General features: G+C 31.7%; 1 protein-coding gene across 1 annotated transcript in view; it reads left to right on the top strand.

The window, feature by feature from the left end:
* shot (dystonin-like protein short stop) overlaps nt 1-17,364 on the top strand; it is a 1,026,404-nt gene extending 1,009,040 nt beyond the window's left edge. Inside the window, exon 33 of the mRNA XM_089596194.1 lies at nt 16,608-17,364. Coding sequence (XP_089452320.1) covers nt 16,608-16,764 — 157 coding nt within the window. The 3' untranslated portion in view covers nt 16,765-17,364. The remainder of the gene's footprint in view (nt 1-16,607) is intronic.
* Nucleotides 17,365-17,685: the final 321 nt, after the last annotated feature.

The following is a 17,685-nucleotide window of genomic DNA, read 5'->3' as shown; positions in this document are numbered from 1 at the left end:
AGTGCGCTCACTTGGCCGCACTTTTCTTTAGTTATTATTTGCCAAAATCGCAAGCGGCTAATCCCCAACGACCCCGTGCGCTTACTTAACCGCACTTTTTTTTATTTATTGGTTAGAAAGCTCTCAAGCGGCTGTTTCCCAACGACTCAGTGCGCCTACTTGGCCGCTTTTTTCTTTAGTTATTATTCACCAAAATCCCAAGCGGCTACTCTTCAACGACCCATAGCGCTTACTTGGCCGCACTTTTATTTTATTTATTAATAAGAGACATCTTAAGCGGCTAATCCCCAACGACCCAGTGCACCTACTTGGCCGCACTTTGATTTTATTTATGATTAAGAAAAATCTGAAGCTGCTAATCCCTAACGACCCAGTGCGCTTACTTGGCCGCACTTTCATTCTATTTATTAATAAGAATCATCCCAAGCGGCTAATCCCCAACGACCCAGTGGACCTACTTGGCCGCACTTTTATTTTAATTATTACAAGAAAAATCTCAAGCGGCTAATCCCCAACGACCCAGTGCGCTTACTTGGCCGCACTTTTATTTTATTTATTAATAAGAAAAATCTCAAGCGGCTTATCCCCAACGACCCAGAGCTTTTTCTTGGCTGCACTTTTATTTCATTTATTAATAAGAAAAATCTCGAGCAGCTAATCCCCAACGACCCAGTGCGCTTACTTGGCCGCACTTTCATTCTATTTATTAATAAGAATCATCCCAAGCGGCTAATCCCCAACGACCCAGTGGACCTACTTGGCCGCACTTTTATTTTAATTATTACAAGAAAAATCTCAAGCGGCTAATCCCCAACGACCCAGTGCGCTTACTTGGCCGCACTTTTATTTTATTCATTAATAAGAGACATCTCAAGCGGCTAATCCCCAACGACCCAGTGCACCTACTTGGCCGCACTTTGATTTTATTTATGATTAAGGAAAATCTGAAGCTGCTAATCCCTAACGACCCAGTGCGCTTACTTGGCCGCATTTTTATTCTATTTATTAATAAGATTTATCCCAAGCGGCTAATCCCCAACGACTTAGTGCACCTACTTGGCCGCACTTTTATTTTATTTATTACAAGAAAAATCTCAAGCGGCTAATCCCCAACGACCCAGTGCGCTTACTTGGCCGCACTTTTATTTTATTTATTAATAAGAAAAATCTCAAGCGGTTAATCCCCAACGACCCAGTGCGCTTACTTGGCCGCACTTTGATTTTATTTATTAATAAGGATAATCTCGAGCAGCTAATCTCCAACGACCCCGTGCGCTTACTTAGTCGCACTTTTATTTTATTTAATTATAAAAAACATCTCAAGCGGCTAATCCCTAACGACCCAGTGCGTTTACTTGGCCGCACTTTTATTTTATTTATTAATAAGATAATCTCAAGCGGCTAATCCCCAACGACCCAGTGCGCTTACTTGGCCGCACTTTGATTTTATTTATTAATAAGAATAATCTGAAGCAGCTGATCCCCAACGACCCATTGCGCTTACTTGGCCCCACTTATATTTTATTTATTAATAAGAAAAATCTTGAGCAGCTAATCCCCAACGACCCAGTGCGCTTACTTGGCCGCATTTTTTTTTTATTCATTGGTAAGAAAAATCTAAAGCGGCTTATGCCTAACGACCCAGTGCACCTACTTGGCCGCACTTTTCTTCATTTATTAATTCCCAAAATCCCGAACGGCTAATCCCTAACGTTCCAGTGCGCTCACTTGGCCGCACAATTTTTATTTATTGGTAAGAAAATTTTTAAGCGGCTAATCCCTAACGACTCAGTGCGCTAACTTGGCCCCATTTTTATTTTATTTATTTATAAGAAAAATCTTAAGCGGCTAATCCCCAACGACCCAGTGCGCTCACTTGGCCGCACTTAAATAAAATAAAAGTGCGGCCAAGAAAGCGCACTGGGTTGTTAGGGATCAGCCGCTTGGGATTTTGGTAATTAATAATTGAAAAAAAGTGCGGCCAAGTAAGCGCACTGGGTCGTTGGGGATTAGCAGCTTGTGATTTTTCTTACCAATAAACAAAAAAAAGTGCGGCCAAGTAAGCGCACTGGGTCGTTGGGAATTAGCCGCTTGGGATTTTGGTAATTAATAAATAAAAGAAAGTGCGGCCAAGTAGGCGCACTGGGTCGTTGGGGATTAGCCGCTTGAGATTTTTCTTATTAACAAATAAAATAAAAGTGCGGCCAAGTAAGCGCACTGGGTCGTTGGGGATTAGCTGCTTAGAATTTTTCTTATTAATAAATAAAATAAAAGTGCGGCCAAGTAAGCGCATTGGGTTGTTGGGGATTATCCGTTTGAGATTTTTCTTATTAATAAATAAAGAGAAGTGCGGCCAAGTAAGCGCACTGGGTCGTTGGGGATTAGCCGCTTGGGATTTTTCTTATTAATTAATAAAATAAAAGTGCGGCCAAGTAAGCGCATTGGGTCGTTTGGGATTTGCCGCTTGAGATTTTTCTTATTAATAAATAAAGAATAGTGTGGCCAAGTAGGTGCACTGGGTCGTTGGGGATTAGCCGCTACAAATTTTCCTAATTAATAAATAAAATAAAAGTGAGGCCAAGTAAGCGCACTGGGTCGTTGGGGATTCGCTGCTTTTAGATTTTTTTTATAAATAAATAAATTAAAAGTGTGGCCAAGTAAGCGCACACGGTCGTTGGGGATTAGCCGCTTGAGGTTTCTCTTATTAATAAATAAAGATAAGTGCGGCCAAGTAGGCGCACTGGGTCGTTGGGGATTAGCCGCTTGAGATTTTTCTTATTAATAAGCAAATGAAAAGTGCGCCCAAGTAAGCGCACTAGGTCGTTGGGGATTAACCGCTTTAGATTTTTCTCACCAATAAATAAAAAAAAGTGTGGCCAAGTAAGCGCACTGGGTCGTTTGGGATTAGGCATTTGGGTTTCCTGTGTTCGGGCTTTGAGCGCTGTGTCTTTGAGTTTTGGACGTTCAAACGAATCGGAGTCGCTCGGCCAATCGGAGGCCGGCTGCGCACAAGTGTGTGCGAGTTCTTAGCACGATCTCGGCACACTGGGTTGCCTATCGAACGTCTGTGGCTGCAAAAAGCATGGCCTGTACTGTACGCATCTCTGTTATTCCTGCCATGCAGAGACTCGTTCTAACGGAAAATTACAAATCATAAATGCAACAAATGACGCAACAGCAGTGGAAGTTAACGAGTCGTTTGAAGAAAATCTGGCTCTTGCGGTGTTACAATGTATAAATGAAAATGATGCAACAGGTGATAGCGAAAATGAAAATCGATTGAAGGAAAATAAGGTGGATAAAGATGTTGAGGCGATTGAGGAAGTAGGAACAACAGGTGATGACAGTGGAGGTAGTTCAGTAGAATGTAAAAAACGCAAAATTATGTGAACGACAAATATAAAAAATGTTTTGTAAACTAGTATGTAAATTAATATTTATGATGTATATTTTTTTAGTAAAATGTGATTTAAAACAAAAAGTATTTGTGTAGGATGTTATGTTATTATTCTTCGGCGAAATATATTGATTGTATCACATGTGTTTTCAACATTTAACGAAAGATTATTTATCATAAGTGGGTAGCTATTAACGTACGTGTCTAAAAACGCATTATGAAACTTATTTCCTGTATGTACAAATTAATCTTTTTATAAGTATTGTAATAATGATAATAATAATAACAATAATAATAATAAATGTTATTTATTGCAATGCCGACAATAATTATGACATACATACAGTCAGGAAATTAAAATATGTAATATCTATTGCAAAAGTACTAAAATTTGCAACAACTAGTAGAATAATTTTCAGAAGTACCGTTTTTCCATAACTATCATTATTTTTATTAATATGTCGATACGCGCAATCTTAATATTATTGAAAGCTACCCCAGATTTAAAAAAAACCATCAATTTCTGATGCTTAGTTCCGGAGATATGGTTGGTTTTATAACGCGTAGTCATTTTAAGCCTACACGCTCGAAAGTTCGCAGAACGCTCAGCGAGGAAGTGGGCGTGGCCTAATTCGCCTGCTCGCCCCACCACGCGCCGCCGACGGCCTCCTGCGAAAATCACTGTTTTTCGATGCAATTTTAACAGTTGTTCTAAACAAGATGGGATTATGAAATTTCAGCATGTTAAACACTAACTCCTTACGAAGAGCAGCGTGTTTGAAAAATGGCCGTAAGTGGTTTCAAAACTTTTTTAGAGCCATTTTTCGAAGGGACCATTTTTTTTTCAATACGACAGTTTGCAAAAACTGTTAATTGTATCATCTTGAAATTTGGAGCATATGTTAAGGACTACGAAAGGAACATTGTATCAAATTTTCAACTCTTCATGTCCAAATGGGACTGAGTTATGAATTTTTCAAAAAACGGCTAAATTTGCGGTTTTTTGCAATTTGCATAAAAACTATTTAATGAAATTAATTTTAACAAGGCTACTTTTTTGTGGCTTCGACAGGCGCATCTTTTTGTATTCAACTTTTTTTTCATCCATTACTGTTTTCGATTTATTCGTGATTTAGGTGATTTTGGCACTTTTACCATTTTTTTGGGCACTTTGCTGACAAATTCAGAGGTTTTTTTTTTGTTGCAGCAATTATTACTTTTATCTCGCTAATTTAATTTTTTATCCTCTTATAGGAATTAATTTCTTGAAAAGTCTAATTCTATCAGTCTATATGTATTAGATTCGAGTACAGTAAAGAATTTTGTTTGGTGTTTGCACATGTCTTACAAGATGAAAAAAAAAACAAAAATGTGAATTGTGACTGTCAACACAACAGTACAATTATTCTTGTAAACCAACAATTAAGTTTGTTGTAACACTTCGAAGTATTACTTTAAAAAGTTAACTTACAAAAAACTAATAATTATTTTTTAATTTTGAAAATAGCTTCTTGTTGTGCAACCTTATATCTATATTATTTTTAGATTAATATGGTAGTTCTTTACTCTACGCCGATCAAAAATTTTTTTGGTTCAAAAATATTTTTTTCACCCTTTGTCACCATTAGTGTATTATAACAATCAATAATAAATTTTGAAAAATTTCAATTATGTAGGAAACTTGATGATGAAAAGATTGACGATCGTATAATTATTTGACGAGAAATAGAAGCTGACATAAAACCAAAAAAGTAATTAAGAACGTGGCAACTAACCATAAGTTTTAAATAAATAAATAAAATCAACCTCTGATTTGGACAAAAGTATTTTCTTTATATTTCTGGGGAAATTCGGTAGGAAAATGACCAATTTTTTCTCTACTAAAAAATATAAGATGGTATCGGTTTGCGGACAATGAACTAAACCGCTACTGTTACAGCTAATGCGACGGGTGCAATACCGTGGGGTGTAGGAAGTGAAAAGAAAGTAATACCCCAAATAGAAATGAACCTCAGATAGAATCCGTTACTGATCCGCACACGGATCTGAAGGATCTGATCACTATACGGATCCTACATGGATTAGTCTTGTGCACGGTTTATGATTAGTAACTGATCAGTTTAATAGATCTAAGGGTACACGGATCAGAAACTAAACAAGAACTGATCAGCACTGATCTTAATATGAGATGATTGTAAAAAGACAAAAAGTGGGTTTTCAATGTAGCATTTTTGTAAAGTAATGTAACTGATGATCGATAAATAAGACGCAAGAATATGGTATTGGTATTTTATTACTATATTACTATTAGTAAGGTACATTCATGTGACGTACATCGTAATACTGTATTTTATATGTATCAACAAGTGATTTATTAATTAATTCAGACAAAGTCTAATCAATCCTTAGCAAACTCAGTCTGACTTATCTCTTTAACAAAAGAATTCATTTTTGCTTTTTGCTTTTTCTACGAAGATAGATTGCTTAGTAATGAGCTCAAGGCTGATCGCATTCTAGTATCATCTGGATAAAATCCACCGATGAATGTACATTTCTTTTTGTAACATTCTGCAAAAACTTTAAATAATAATTGTTAGTTAAAAAAAAGTTTTTGTCTACTATGAGTATTTCTGAGTGGCTGTTGATGTGCCCTCGGTAAGAAAAATAGTTTCCGTCACTCATTGTGCATGTAACAAGGGTGGTCACAATAGTCATGAAATTTGGAGTTTACAAATACATGATGGAGCGACAAAATATCTATAGGTATATCGTTGTGAGACTAACGAGTAAAAGACTACACAATTTTGCGTCATATTATCCGAAACTGATCAGAAACTGTGTACAAGACTGATCCGCGCGGGATCAGTATAGCTGATCAGTTCCTGATCTAATCATACTGGGTGCCTTAAGATTTTTCGATTTAGGACGTTAGATGTTGAGTCAAGCTATATGTTTGTACTTACTCGTACAGCGGCCGGTGTAAGTGTGTAGGTAATGCTGACGGTATGCAGCGTGGGGAGGAGGAGCTACTGGCCGAGTACAACTGAAGGAGGCCAAACATAAGAGAGCTGTCGGATCCTTTGGTGCACGCGCATGAAAAAAGAGAGCTGTGTATTGTAATGTACATAGTTTTGTACATGGCTGTATTACTATATGGGGGGGGGTCGGAAAAAAGGCTTGTTAGACTTATTTCGGTCTAGCGCCTATTTGTCAAAGACTCATAACGCGAGAAAATGAACTTCATTCCAAAAAATATAGCGTTTTCAATAACAGAATATAAAAATTATAAGGGCGACAGTGAGTAAAAAGTTAAATAACTGTAGGTATATCGGATATTATTTTTTAAAAAGAGTAAAAGCCTTTTTTTTTTAAATTAAAAAAAAAGGTATTTAAAAAAGGTGTCTTGAGTTTAAGAGATTTAAAAGCACTCGAAAAATTTTTGCCAAAATACTTCGAAAGAATTGCTGTTCGTGTAGGTTTAATACAGCAAAACTCTCAAATTGATAATGTATGAAAAGAAGTAGTTACTGTTATGAGAACATGTTATTTGCGAAAATTATTGACATTGTTTTTACTTTCAGAAAATATTCTAGGTGATACAATTTAGAATGTAAATATTGCTTTTTAAAAAATTTTTTGGTTAATGAAAAAATAATTTACTTGTTCATCTAAACAAAATTTTCAAGTTTAAAAGTAAGAGTATCAATTCACAACTATAAACAATTCCAAAAAAAAAAAAAAAAAATAGCAATACAAGTGATACATGACACACATCATACAACATGTAGTATTAAAACGTTTAATTAAATGCATCCTCTGTTAAACGATACACAAACATAGACTTTGGATTAAATATGTGGCAATGAACTAAAATTAATTCTTTCCGACGGTCTAGGTAAAACAAGTAAGAGTTTTGTGTATTAAATTTAAATTTATTGCTTTGTTTTAAGCAAAAAAAAATGTTTTGTCAGTGTCATCCACAGGTATCACCTTAATATTACTCCTTAAGAAAATGACTAGCTAACATACTTCTAAATTATTTTAAAAATTAGACAATGTTAAAAGTGCATTCTAGAATCTTCGATAAAGAAAAAAATGGCTAGTTGATTGAATTATGTAGCATGCAGCTTTAACAATCGTAAAAAAAACTTTAGAAAAATTTCGTAATAAATAACACGACTTAAACGATGATATTAAGCCTTTTAGAAACAAGCAAATTCTTTTATGGGGTGATTTGTTATAAATTCTTTCTCTAAATGTATCTGAAGCAGAATAATATCAAAATCAATACAAATTTTACTTTATTAGCCATCATTGAAAATACATAAATACAAAAACAATAATTGTTAAAATAATGCTTAATTTTAAAAATTGTTACAAAAAATAAGGAAGGAAGATGTAATGTTCTTTGTCATTTTATGAAAACGGTTAACTGTTGATAAATATTTTGGAATATTTGGTGAAAAGTTAGTTTCTGATTTTAATAGTGTTATTTTAACAACGTATAACACATGTACATACTTCTCCAATAATACAATCTTAGATCTTATTAAAGGAGAAACTATCACTTATGATAGTTAAGATAAAGCAGCATATTAAAATGGTTATAATTATAATGATAATATTTTTCTTAATTTTGCAACAAAAGTTCTAAATAATATTTGTAAATACTTTTCACCTCATAAATTGTACATTGTAGGCAAAGCAGTAGTAAAATTGAGCAAAAGTTCAAGTGAAGTAGACGGGTTATGCAGTAGAATGTGTAAAAAATAAGAAAATTGTTTGAATATAATACTAAAGCAAAAATAATGACTGGTGAAATTACAAGGAACAAAATATGTATAATCTTATGCATAGGAACATCAGTATCTTGACTATTTTTATTACGTCAAAAGCAATTTTAACTTTTTTTATCTGCTTGAAATAAGATTATAATTCACTCTAACGTGTATAAGCGGGTTGGCACGCTAAGGGCCAAAACAAAAAAAAAAATCTGATCAAAGTTTATTGTGTCACAATATTTGTAATGCCTTAATTATTAGTAGGCGGGAATGTTACAAGTTTCAACGATACTTGGATTGGATGAATCTGTACACCCTGTGCAGATTCCATCTGGAAAACTGTTTAAAATATTAGGCATCTGATAGGCTTATTAGACCTGTATTGAACTAGTATGGTAAGTCTTTTGAAAAGCTTCAAGAAATAGTAATTAGACTCAGATAAAATATTTCTGCCAAGGTATAATTCAGTGTCTAATTAACTGTTAGCAGTAACAAGTGCTTTAAATTTATATTTTAGGTAGAAAAAAACAATTCTTTTTTCATCCCGCACACCGCATGTTAAGATACTATTTATTAAAGAAAAAATTCGATAAAATTCTTTGACTTTTTTTGACAATTTTCCGATCTAATTAGTAAAAATATTTTGTGTTTAAAGTTAAGTACTATTTTTATATATTTCAGACAGTTTTGTACGTACAAAAGCATTTAACATTCATACTTTATACAAAACTTATTTAGACCAGATAATTTTTATTGCATGATATGTTGGTGGCAAAGAGGGTTGTCGCGCGGAGTTCCACCCTGCTCTTCGCCCTACACCAAGCACCGCGCTGAGACGCTCTGCAGCTGCCCCACCGAATTGAGACTGTTATCTCTTAAAATATTTAATTCTACTATATTTTTTTTTAATTTGATTTAAGATCGGCAAATAAAATTCCTCAAACTGACCAACTGCATTAATGTTAGGAAGAATAAAATTGTAGTACACGAAACTCTTATTCAATCCACATCGTTAAGCATTAGTAATGTATTTTCACCACTCAGAAGGTACTAGTGCAGCACGTTAAGAATTTTTTTGTAGAAACTATTCGCTATACTTAAAGAAAAAAAGTATGTAAACCTCTGCTCATTTCGAAAACTTTTAATTAATCCGAATACGATTTAAAAAAAATAGTTATCTAACTTCCATATAGAACATTAATACTTATGTAAAATAACAAGCAATTTTATTATCAAAAAGTATCATTACATGTCATAATATTTTTCGATCGTATGAAAAACACTAATAATACAATAAAGCTTTTAATGAATTAGTCTCAACAATACCCGTCTATTTTTAAGATAAAATGGTCAGAGAGTTAATTTTTTTCTCTAGAACAGCTATATGAACATTGGAAATTTTACCACTTCATGAATTTAACGAAAAATATCCTATAAAACAGCTTTATCTTCAATAGAATAGTATTACATGCTAATGAAGGTCGCTTCAAGACGTTTATTACACATATGCTTTTGATAGGTATTATTGAATCATCTAATTTATATTTATTGTAGCATAAAAAATACCAACAAAAGTAAGCAGATCAGTTAACTGTGCCGTTTTTTGTACGTTTAATTTGAAAAAATCTCAATTGAACATGTAACATTATTAAAGAATTATTTACATGAGGTTACATTTATAAGGAAATGATCAGTATAAATTAAAATTTTTTTCTGTATCGTGGATTACTATGGGATAAAGTAATTAACTTTTTAAATATATCCTTAAGTAGTTATTTTATTGTTGTTTTATTAAAATAGAAAAGATGGTATCGTGTACGCATGATAGCTTATAGATAGGTAAATTCATGTGATGAAAGTTATTTACAGAGTTGCTGCATATTTGAGCTCCTTCATCTCTCCACAGATTTTATTCACCCTGCTGACTGTAATGACCGTTCTGAAGTAAAAAAGTCAGGTTAGTCTTAAGCAAAAGATGATAGAAGAATAAAATTTAATGAAAATCAATTAATATAGTAATAGAACCTCGTATGAATAAACTATAAACTGACAAAAGATGAAAAACAGCTTTTCTGTCTTGTAAAATCCCGTTATTTTTTTTGTTATTTTCAACTGGATTTGAACGTTATTTTATTTCGCGCACCAAGTCATCTTAGTACTATTCATTGCCACTGCATGGTGCTGGGCTTGTTTATCAAGCTGAATTTCGGCTATCCTTCTCCTTACTTCCTGTAGATATTACATCCACAAGATTATCTGTTGGTTCAGAATTTATGTTAATAAGACAATAAGAATAATTCATGACGAATCTTTGCGAGTGTTTATTCGTATTACGGAATGCCCTTTAATAATAATACAAGTATGTGATTCGATATTAAGACTGTTATAAACGAGCCAAACATGTTTTATGGTTAGTATTATTAGAATCATCTTTAAAAACTAACATTTTACAAGAAATAATAGATTACAATGCAAGATATAACAGAAATGATGAAAAATACCGATAAAATTAAAAAAAAAGCTTTACTTTTAGTAAAATCAGGAATATCTTATAAGGCTAAAGATGGTACTGTCAAATATTGATAATGTTTGGCAAAAAATTTTTATCAGTAAAATGATCATTCTTTAAATAAATTAAGACTTTCAAAGAAAAATAAATATAAAAACAGAGTTTACAGGGTTCACAAGGTTAGTAATTTTACTAAATTTAGTAGAATATTTTACCAAGACAACAGCTTTTTTTGAAATCAGTGATATTACTACATACATTAGATTTCTACAAATGTCTATTACCCAGCTAAAATTCAATATTACCGATTCAGAACTTGACTATCACACTTGCCAAAGCTACGATAACTTTATTAAAACCAAACAAAACATTGTTTACGAAAGATAAAATTCTATACTATATTAAAAACTCAAAAAAATTCTACCCTTGAATGACATTGAATTGAACACTTATAATGCGATATGCTATCTAACGAGCTCAGTCATTTCTAATAAAGTTGCAGAACTTGTGTCTCTTGGACCAAAATTCAATATACCTTTAAGATTTCATGAACGTCATTTATTGTGTGTCATAAAAAACCTCGAAGTTTGTCTCTCACATCTCGATACGAACGAACGAGAATAAACAGTAATCTGTGAAAAAGTCTCACAACATATTTTCGATACACACATAAACCAATAAGTTCAAGTAAGAATCGTAAATACGTAGAGAAACTAAAAATTACAAAAAAAATTTATGTAAAAAGCCAGATATTTTTTTCACTTGTGCTAACAAGGGTAATGTAACAGTATGCCTCAATATGAGTATATATTCCGCAAAAATGCACCAACTGTCTGGCTCAGCGACTTATGAAATTATTTCAAAAAATTCCTGTGATTAAAAAAGGTTAATAATGAGGGTTTTTTTTTCCAGAACTTATTATTTCAATGCTCTGTCTCTCACTGATAGTACTCTAGCGCAGTGTAACGGGCTGCCAAAAATTCACAAGGTCGATGCTCCTTTGCGTCCAATCGCATTTCTGATCAACAGTTCCACATATATTTTCTTACAAAAAAAAAAAAAAAATGAAAAAGATACAACATCGCCCCAGTCACATATTAATTTCTTTAGACGTTAGCTCCCTGTTTACCAATATTCCTTTGGACTTAGTATTAAGAGCTATAGACCGGCACGCATTGAGTATAATGAGCTAATGCCGACTCACCATTGACGATATTCGACTGTGCACCAAACTTTTATTTAATAATACATACTTCATGAGTAACAATAATATTTTCCAACAAATTTTCGGCACGCCAATAGAATCTCCCATTTCACCGCTTTTTGCTAATCTTGTAATAGATGACCTGGAAAGTGATAATCTATCTAACTTAACCAATAACTATAACATTAACCCAGTTTTTTTTATTTTCGATACGTTGATGATATTTTGCTTTTTATTCATAAAGACCACGTTAACCAAGTTGTAAATATTTTTAATTTATATCATCCGAACTTGCAGTTTACATACGAAATTGAGATTGACTATAAACTTAGTTTCTTAGATCTAACCATAATCAAAAATCCAAAATGCTTCATTTTTGACTAGTTTGATAGACCTACTTCTTCTGGACTTAATTTGAATTATTTTTCAGATCATTTTATCAGTTATAAAAGAAATATTATATTTAACTTGATTGACAAAGCGATTCTACACGACAGCAAGAGGTATCATAGTGTGAATATTGTTAAGGTGAAAAACCTTTTATTAAGTAACAATCACCCTGTATATTTTATTGATAAGAATATAAAAGTTAGATTAAAAAGACAAATATACATCAGCCATAGCAAAACCACTCCGAATGGGCACCCCATATAGAAAATAGGTATTCCATATACTGACAGCAATTTTGACAGAATATCTAACATATTGAAACCTCACAACATTCACACATACCCACTCATACACATTAAGGTCAATAGCGTCATTTGATTAGGAAAAGATAAAATGGATAATCTCAACGAGACAAACGTTGTATACAAATTCCACTGTCAAAACTGCCTGGCGCGGCAGCCTATGTTGGTGAGACAAAGCGTGTGACTGAAATATGCATAAATGAACACAAAAAAAAATAAAAAACCTGACTCTGTCGTTCATGCACATCAAGTCGAATATAACCATGAGTTCGATTGGAATAATGTAAAAATGCTCGATAAAAAAGCCAACTATAATAAGAAAATTATATCTGAAATGCTCTTCATTAAGTTGGACAATAATAACATCAACAAGAAGGAAAATGTGTTATACTTAAATGAATCATACCTTCTGTTATTACGAAAGTTTAAAGATCCCGAGCGGGGTTAATGCCCTGGGACGTCTACCTGTGTCGTGCTATCTATACAAACCCGGTGACACTTGACCATTATGCTTATTGAATCGTTTGACCTCTGACAAGTGAGTCATAACACTCACGAATTCTCGCGTACCTGAGTTAATTTTGTTCGTTAATGGTAAAAGTGTATTGTACATTATATCGTAGTGCGTACGTAACTAACACAAATATTTCTGGTAGCCTGATTAGGCTGACACAAATAGTCAGCGAAACGTTGCTGTATTAAAAATAAGAAATAAAAATACTTCAGGTGTGATTATTTCTTGTACCTGGCCCTCAACAGATTATCTATTTTCTTACTTTTCAATTTATTGGAGGGCACTGATATTTCTATACAACTAAAAATATTTACGCCCATTTTGAGCAGTAAAACGTAATAAATTGTAATCTTTCTTACTAAAGATTATTATTAATTACATTATTTATTAACTATGATCTCCTACAGAATTGAATACTAGACCAAAGTATTCTTAGTCAAAATATGACGTACATAGATTACTATATATTATTAGCAATAAAATACTAAAGATTGAAGAATAACTCACATGACTAACGGTATACTTCAAAAAGCTATTGTTATTATTTAACATTTTTAGACAATTGTATAAGACAGATTACATAAGCTGCTGGATCTAATTTTTTCAGATTTAGAGATTAAACACGGATAATGAATAATAAATACTTAATATAACCATAGTAATACTTAAAACGACTACACGTTGATTTCGCTATCACAGACAAATTAATTTGAAAGTGTGAATTTCAATCTTCGTTTTGCACAACAAATAATTTGGTGATCAGGAATTAGTTGTTTCTAACAAAAAGTAATTGTATAAATTCTACAAATCAATTTTTGTTGAATTATTTGTATGAAGAATTTCATGTCACTTATCAGTCAGATTGCGTATTAAAAAAAAAACTAACAATGTGATACAATAATCTGCGGAATATGCTGTTTCATTAAAACAAAATTATTACTCTTTTAGTTTTTAGGCACAACTAATACTGAGGAGTGTCTTATAGTTTTGCGAGAGCAAAAACTGTAAGTACGCTTAAAACTTATTGTTTTTGCGTAAAAAATTTTTTGGTAAAAAAATTGTGACCGTGGACCTTGACTTCAGGGGTGTATGTATGTGTGTATGGGCATAGTCGAGTTCTTTAACTAATTCATGCAGTTTTTGTTAGATTAGGCTTAATTGTGACAGTAAGCTTTGTTTTTAATGTCTCACGTGATGGTTTGAAACCGCCAAAGTCTCCTGTTTCAGAAAAATAAAGGCAGTCATTTTAAAATTGTAGTTTCAGTGGAAAAAAAGAAACAGTTTTTGGCTACAACTTTAGGATGTGATATTTTCTATATTTGCTGTAAGAGACGAGATTCGACGCAGTGTGATAATAATAGTAATACACTTCCTCATTTTAGTTGTGCCTTATATGTGTTTTTGCATAAATTTAGCCGCTTGTTTTACTTATTTTTTTGTATGAATGAAACAAAATTGAATCTTTTGATAAAATGTTAAGAAATATAAGAAATGTTACTGTAAGTATAAAAGTTTTTTTCTCTCAGAGTCTACCAAAAAACTGGAGAAACAGGTCCGGCAAGTTATGTAATACGTTATGTATAATTATAAAATATTCAAAATAATAATGACAGCTATTCGAATTTTAACGTAAGCCATGTTACTCGTTTATTTCAAGTTAAATAACTTATTTTAAATAACATTTAGTTCTTAAGAAGACAATCAACTACGTCATATATAATATATAAAATATAATAGTTTACTACAGACTACTCTATTCTATAATTTTTATTTCCTTAAAATCGTGCTTAATACAATAATGTATATCAGTTCTTACAACGAGTAAATAAAATACTGGAAAACTAGTATAATTTCTAATTTACATAGCTCATCTAAGAAAAAGTAAGAAATCAGTACCTAATACTTAAAAATTAATATTTGTTTAAATTTTTTACTTATCCTGTAGTAATAGACTTCATTACTTTGTACTGCTGGAAATTGGCATAAGAATTTTTAGTTGAATGAAATATATTAGTTGATAACTATTTGCTACTAAATTGTTTTATTTGAAAAGTATGAAATAACATCAAATTTGCAAAACTTTTTACTTTTGTTGAAAAGTAGTTTTTTAAGGTTTTTCATCCAAGTTAATCAATTTGCCGTTTTCATTTAATGCCTTGTTAACCCATAAAATTACAGATCTAAATTTAAAACTATCATCAAATTATTTAGCAAAAATACGTGAAAACATTTTTAATAAATAGAAAAAGTAGTTTACACACCACTTTTATCTTTTTAATAGTTGACTTGTAGAATAAGTTATTATAAATGCCTGATTTTGTAATAGATATAAAGTTTAAAATAAAAATTGTAGATTATCAAAGGATACATGTGTTTTTAAACAATAATTATTTTATTTTATTCTCTTTCTAGCTGTATTATCTTATTTATCAAACAAACAGTACTTTAGTTTAACAAAAACTATTTCAGCGGAATCGTACCATTTCAAACAAACAATTTTGCCTTTATTTGATGGTATACGTGACAGTACGGAAGAAAAAATAAAAAAATTATATGACCGTCTAATAAATTATTGGCTGATTTTCAATTTTTTACTGAGAGTTGAAAGTAAGAGATGCAAACATGCCATTAAGTTAATTAATGAAGTTAAATCTAACAGCTATTTGTAGTAAAAATTATGATACATAGTAGAAATTCTTATATAATTTAATCAATATAATAGGAAACTTCATTTATTTCTGAGCTATCTGGGACAACAGGCCGTAAATCCCATAACCGATTTTATTTTAATGACCTAGGTGATTAAAAGTACTTATACCTTAATGAAATCAAACCAAGATAATTTTTACTTTGACTAATGCTGTATGTTATCCTTGCATAAAATACAATAATGTCACGTTGTATCGTCGACATATGCAAACCTATACATGTAAAGGGACTGCACTCTCTTTAAAAGCTGTAGCGCACGCGCTGTATCGTGACTGTTTGTACTTGTAACAGCTACGGCTGAGGTTCATTAGTCAATATTGTGCTCTTAACGGAATTAAGGAAAATTTGACAGTTTTAGACTTGAATATTGTTTCTTCTTTCATACAGGTGTGTGTGTGTGTGTGTGTGTTGTAATACACTTATTACGGTTGTTGTACAGTATAATGATAAATTATTACTCATTTTATACAGAGAAACAAAGTTAATTCTGTTATTCTAAATTGCCTATTATTGAACAATATCGAAGTCAATTACTGTTAAATTTGCATAACGTGCGTATTGGATGGAAGCTAAATATTAACGTATACGCCTCAGTCGTAAGTGTTACAAGTACTTACAACTTTAATTAAACGCGTGCGTAAAAGATTTTAAAGTATGTAGTCCCATTATGTACATATATTGTTACGTTTTTATGAAGATTCATTAAAATAATTTTTTTCATTACAACACTAGTGATAAGAAAAAAAGGAGGTGTAATTAGTTTAAAATAATTTTAATAAAAAAATATTGTTTTTTATGTAGCAAAATGAAACCACCATCAAGTAGTTTGAGCTCACCACTATCTCCTGTTACAATGGGAATATTATCCGGCTCGTCGTTAGATGCATCTGCAATAGTAACTCTACAACAGAAAGAAAAGTCTACCGTTGATGAACGGAAAACTTCATTCAGATTATAAGTGCGTTACGCTGAAGAATCTGAGTTTTATATTGCATTAAATTTGTAAGCAAAATAAAATAACGATAGACTAACATTTTTAAAAAGTATAAAATATTTTTAAATAATGTTTTTTGATACAATATAATTTGTTTTTACATTATTTATGTAAGCTATACAAGAGCCTAAAAACGTATGTGTTATTAAATAGTACGTTTGTAAATATATATATATCTGTAAGTATCTACTTTTTTGTTAGAAAACTAAAGATTCGATATGATCATATATGTAAAGACTATAATCCGGACAAAACAGATCAATTTCCATTTGAAATCCAATTTACAATTTTCTATTTTTAATAGTTGTTTCACGAAAAATGCCACCGTGATATTGTGAGTCAATTGTACTATGAGATTTGACTTTTTTTCTTAACTAAAGCTACTTTTGTCTCTAGATTAATTACAATTAGTATACTCATACCTCTTCTGTTTGCAAATATTTAAACACAAATAAAGGTTCTAAGAACTGTACTATGATAGACTAAGTAGTTGACACATTAAAAAAAAATACCTCGAAAAAATTGAATGTAAAAAAAATTTTAAACAAGTATTCAAATTCTACAGAAATGTACAGTTAAAAAAAAACATCATCTGATTCTTGTAAATTATCATACATTGTTTTCAACTGAAAAATAATGTAGACAAAGATAGTGAAATGCTTCAAAATTTAATACATTATAAGTGAAATAAAAATTTTTTTCGGTTCAAAACTTTTTTTTTCTTGTTCTTAGATATTTAAAATAACTGTATAAATAACTTTTGACTCTGATCTGTACTGATTAATGATTAGCGGTTGAATTTCTAATAGCCACACAAATTCAAAATTAAAAGAAATATCTTGAGCCTTATTAAACAAGTATGAGAGTTATTGCCTAATGTTTAAT

This window comes from Copidosoma floridanum, unplaced genomic scaffold, assembly GCF_036245765.1.
Source record: "Copidosoma floridanum isolate Cflo_tuat_1 unplaced genomic scaffold, Cflo_Japanese_pri ptg000030l, whole genome shotgun sequence".
Lineage (NCBI taxonomy): Eukaryota > Metazoa > Arthropoda > Insecta > Hymenoptera > Encyrtidae > Copidosoma > Copidosoma floridanum.
The sequence above is the reverse complement of the archived record's forward strand: the minus strand, read 5'-3'. Positions and strand labels throughout refer to the sequence as shown.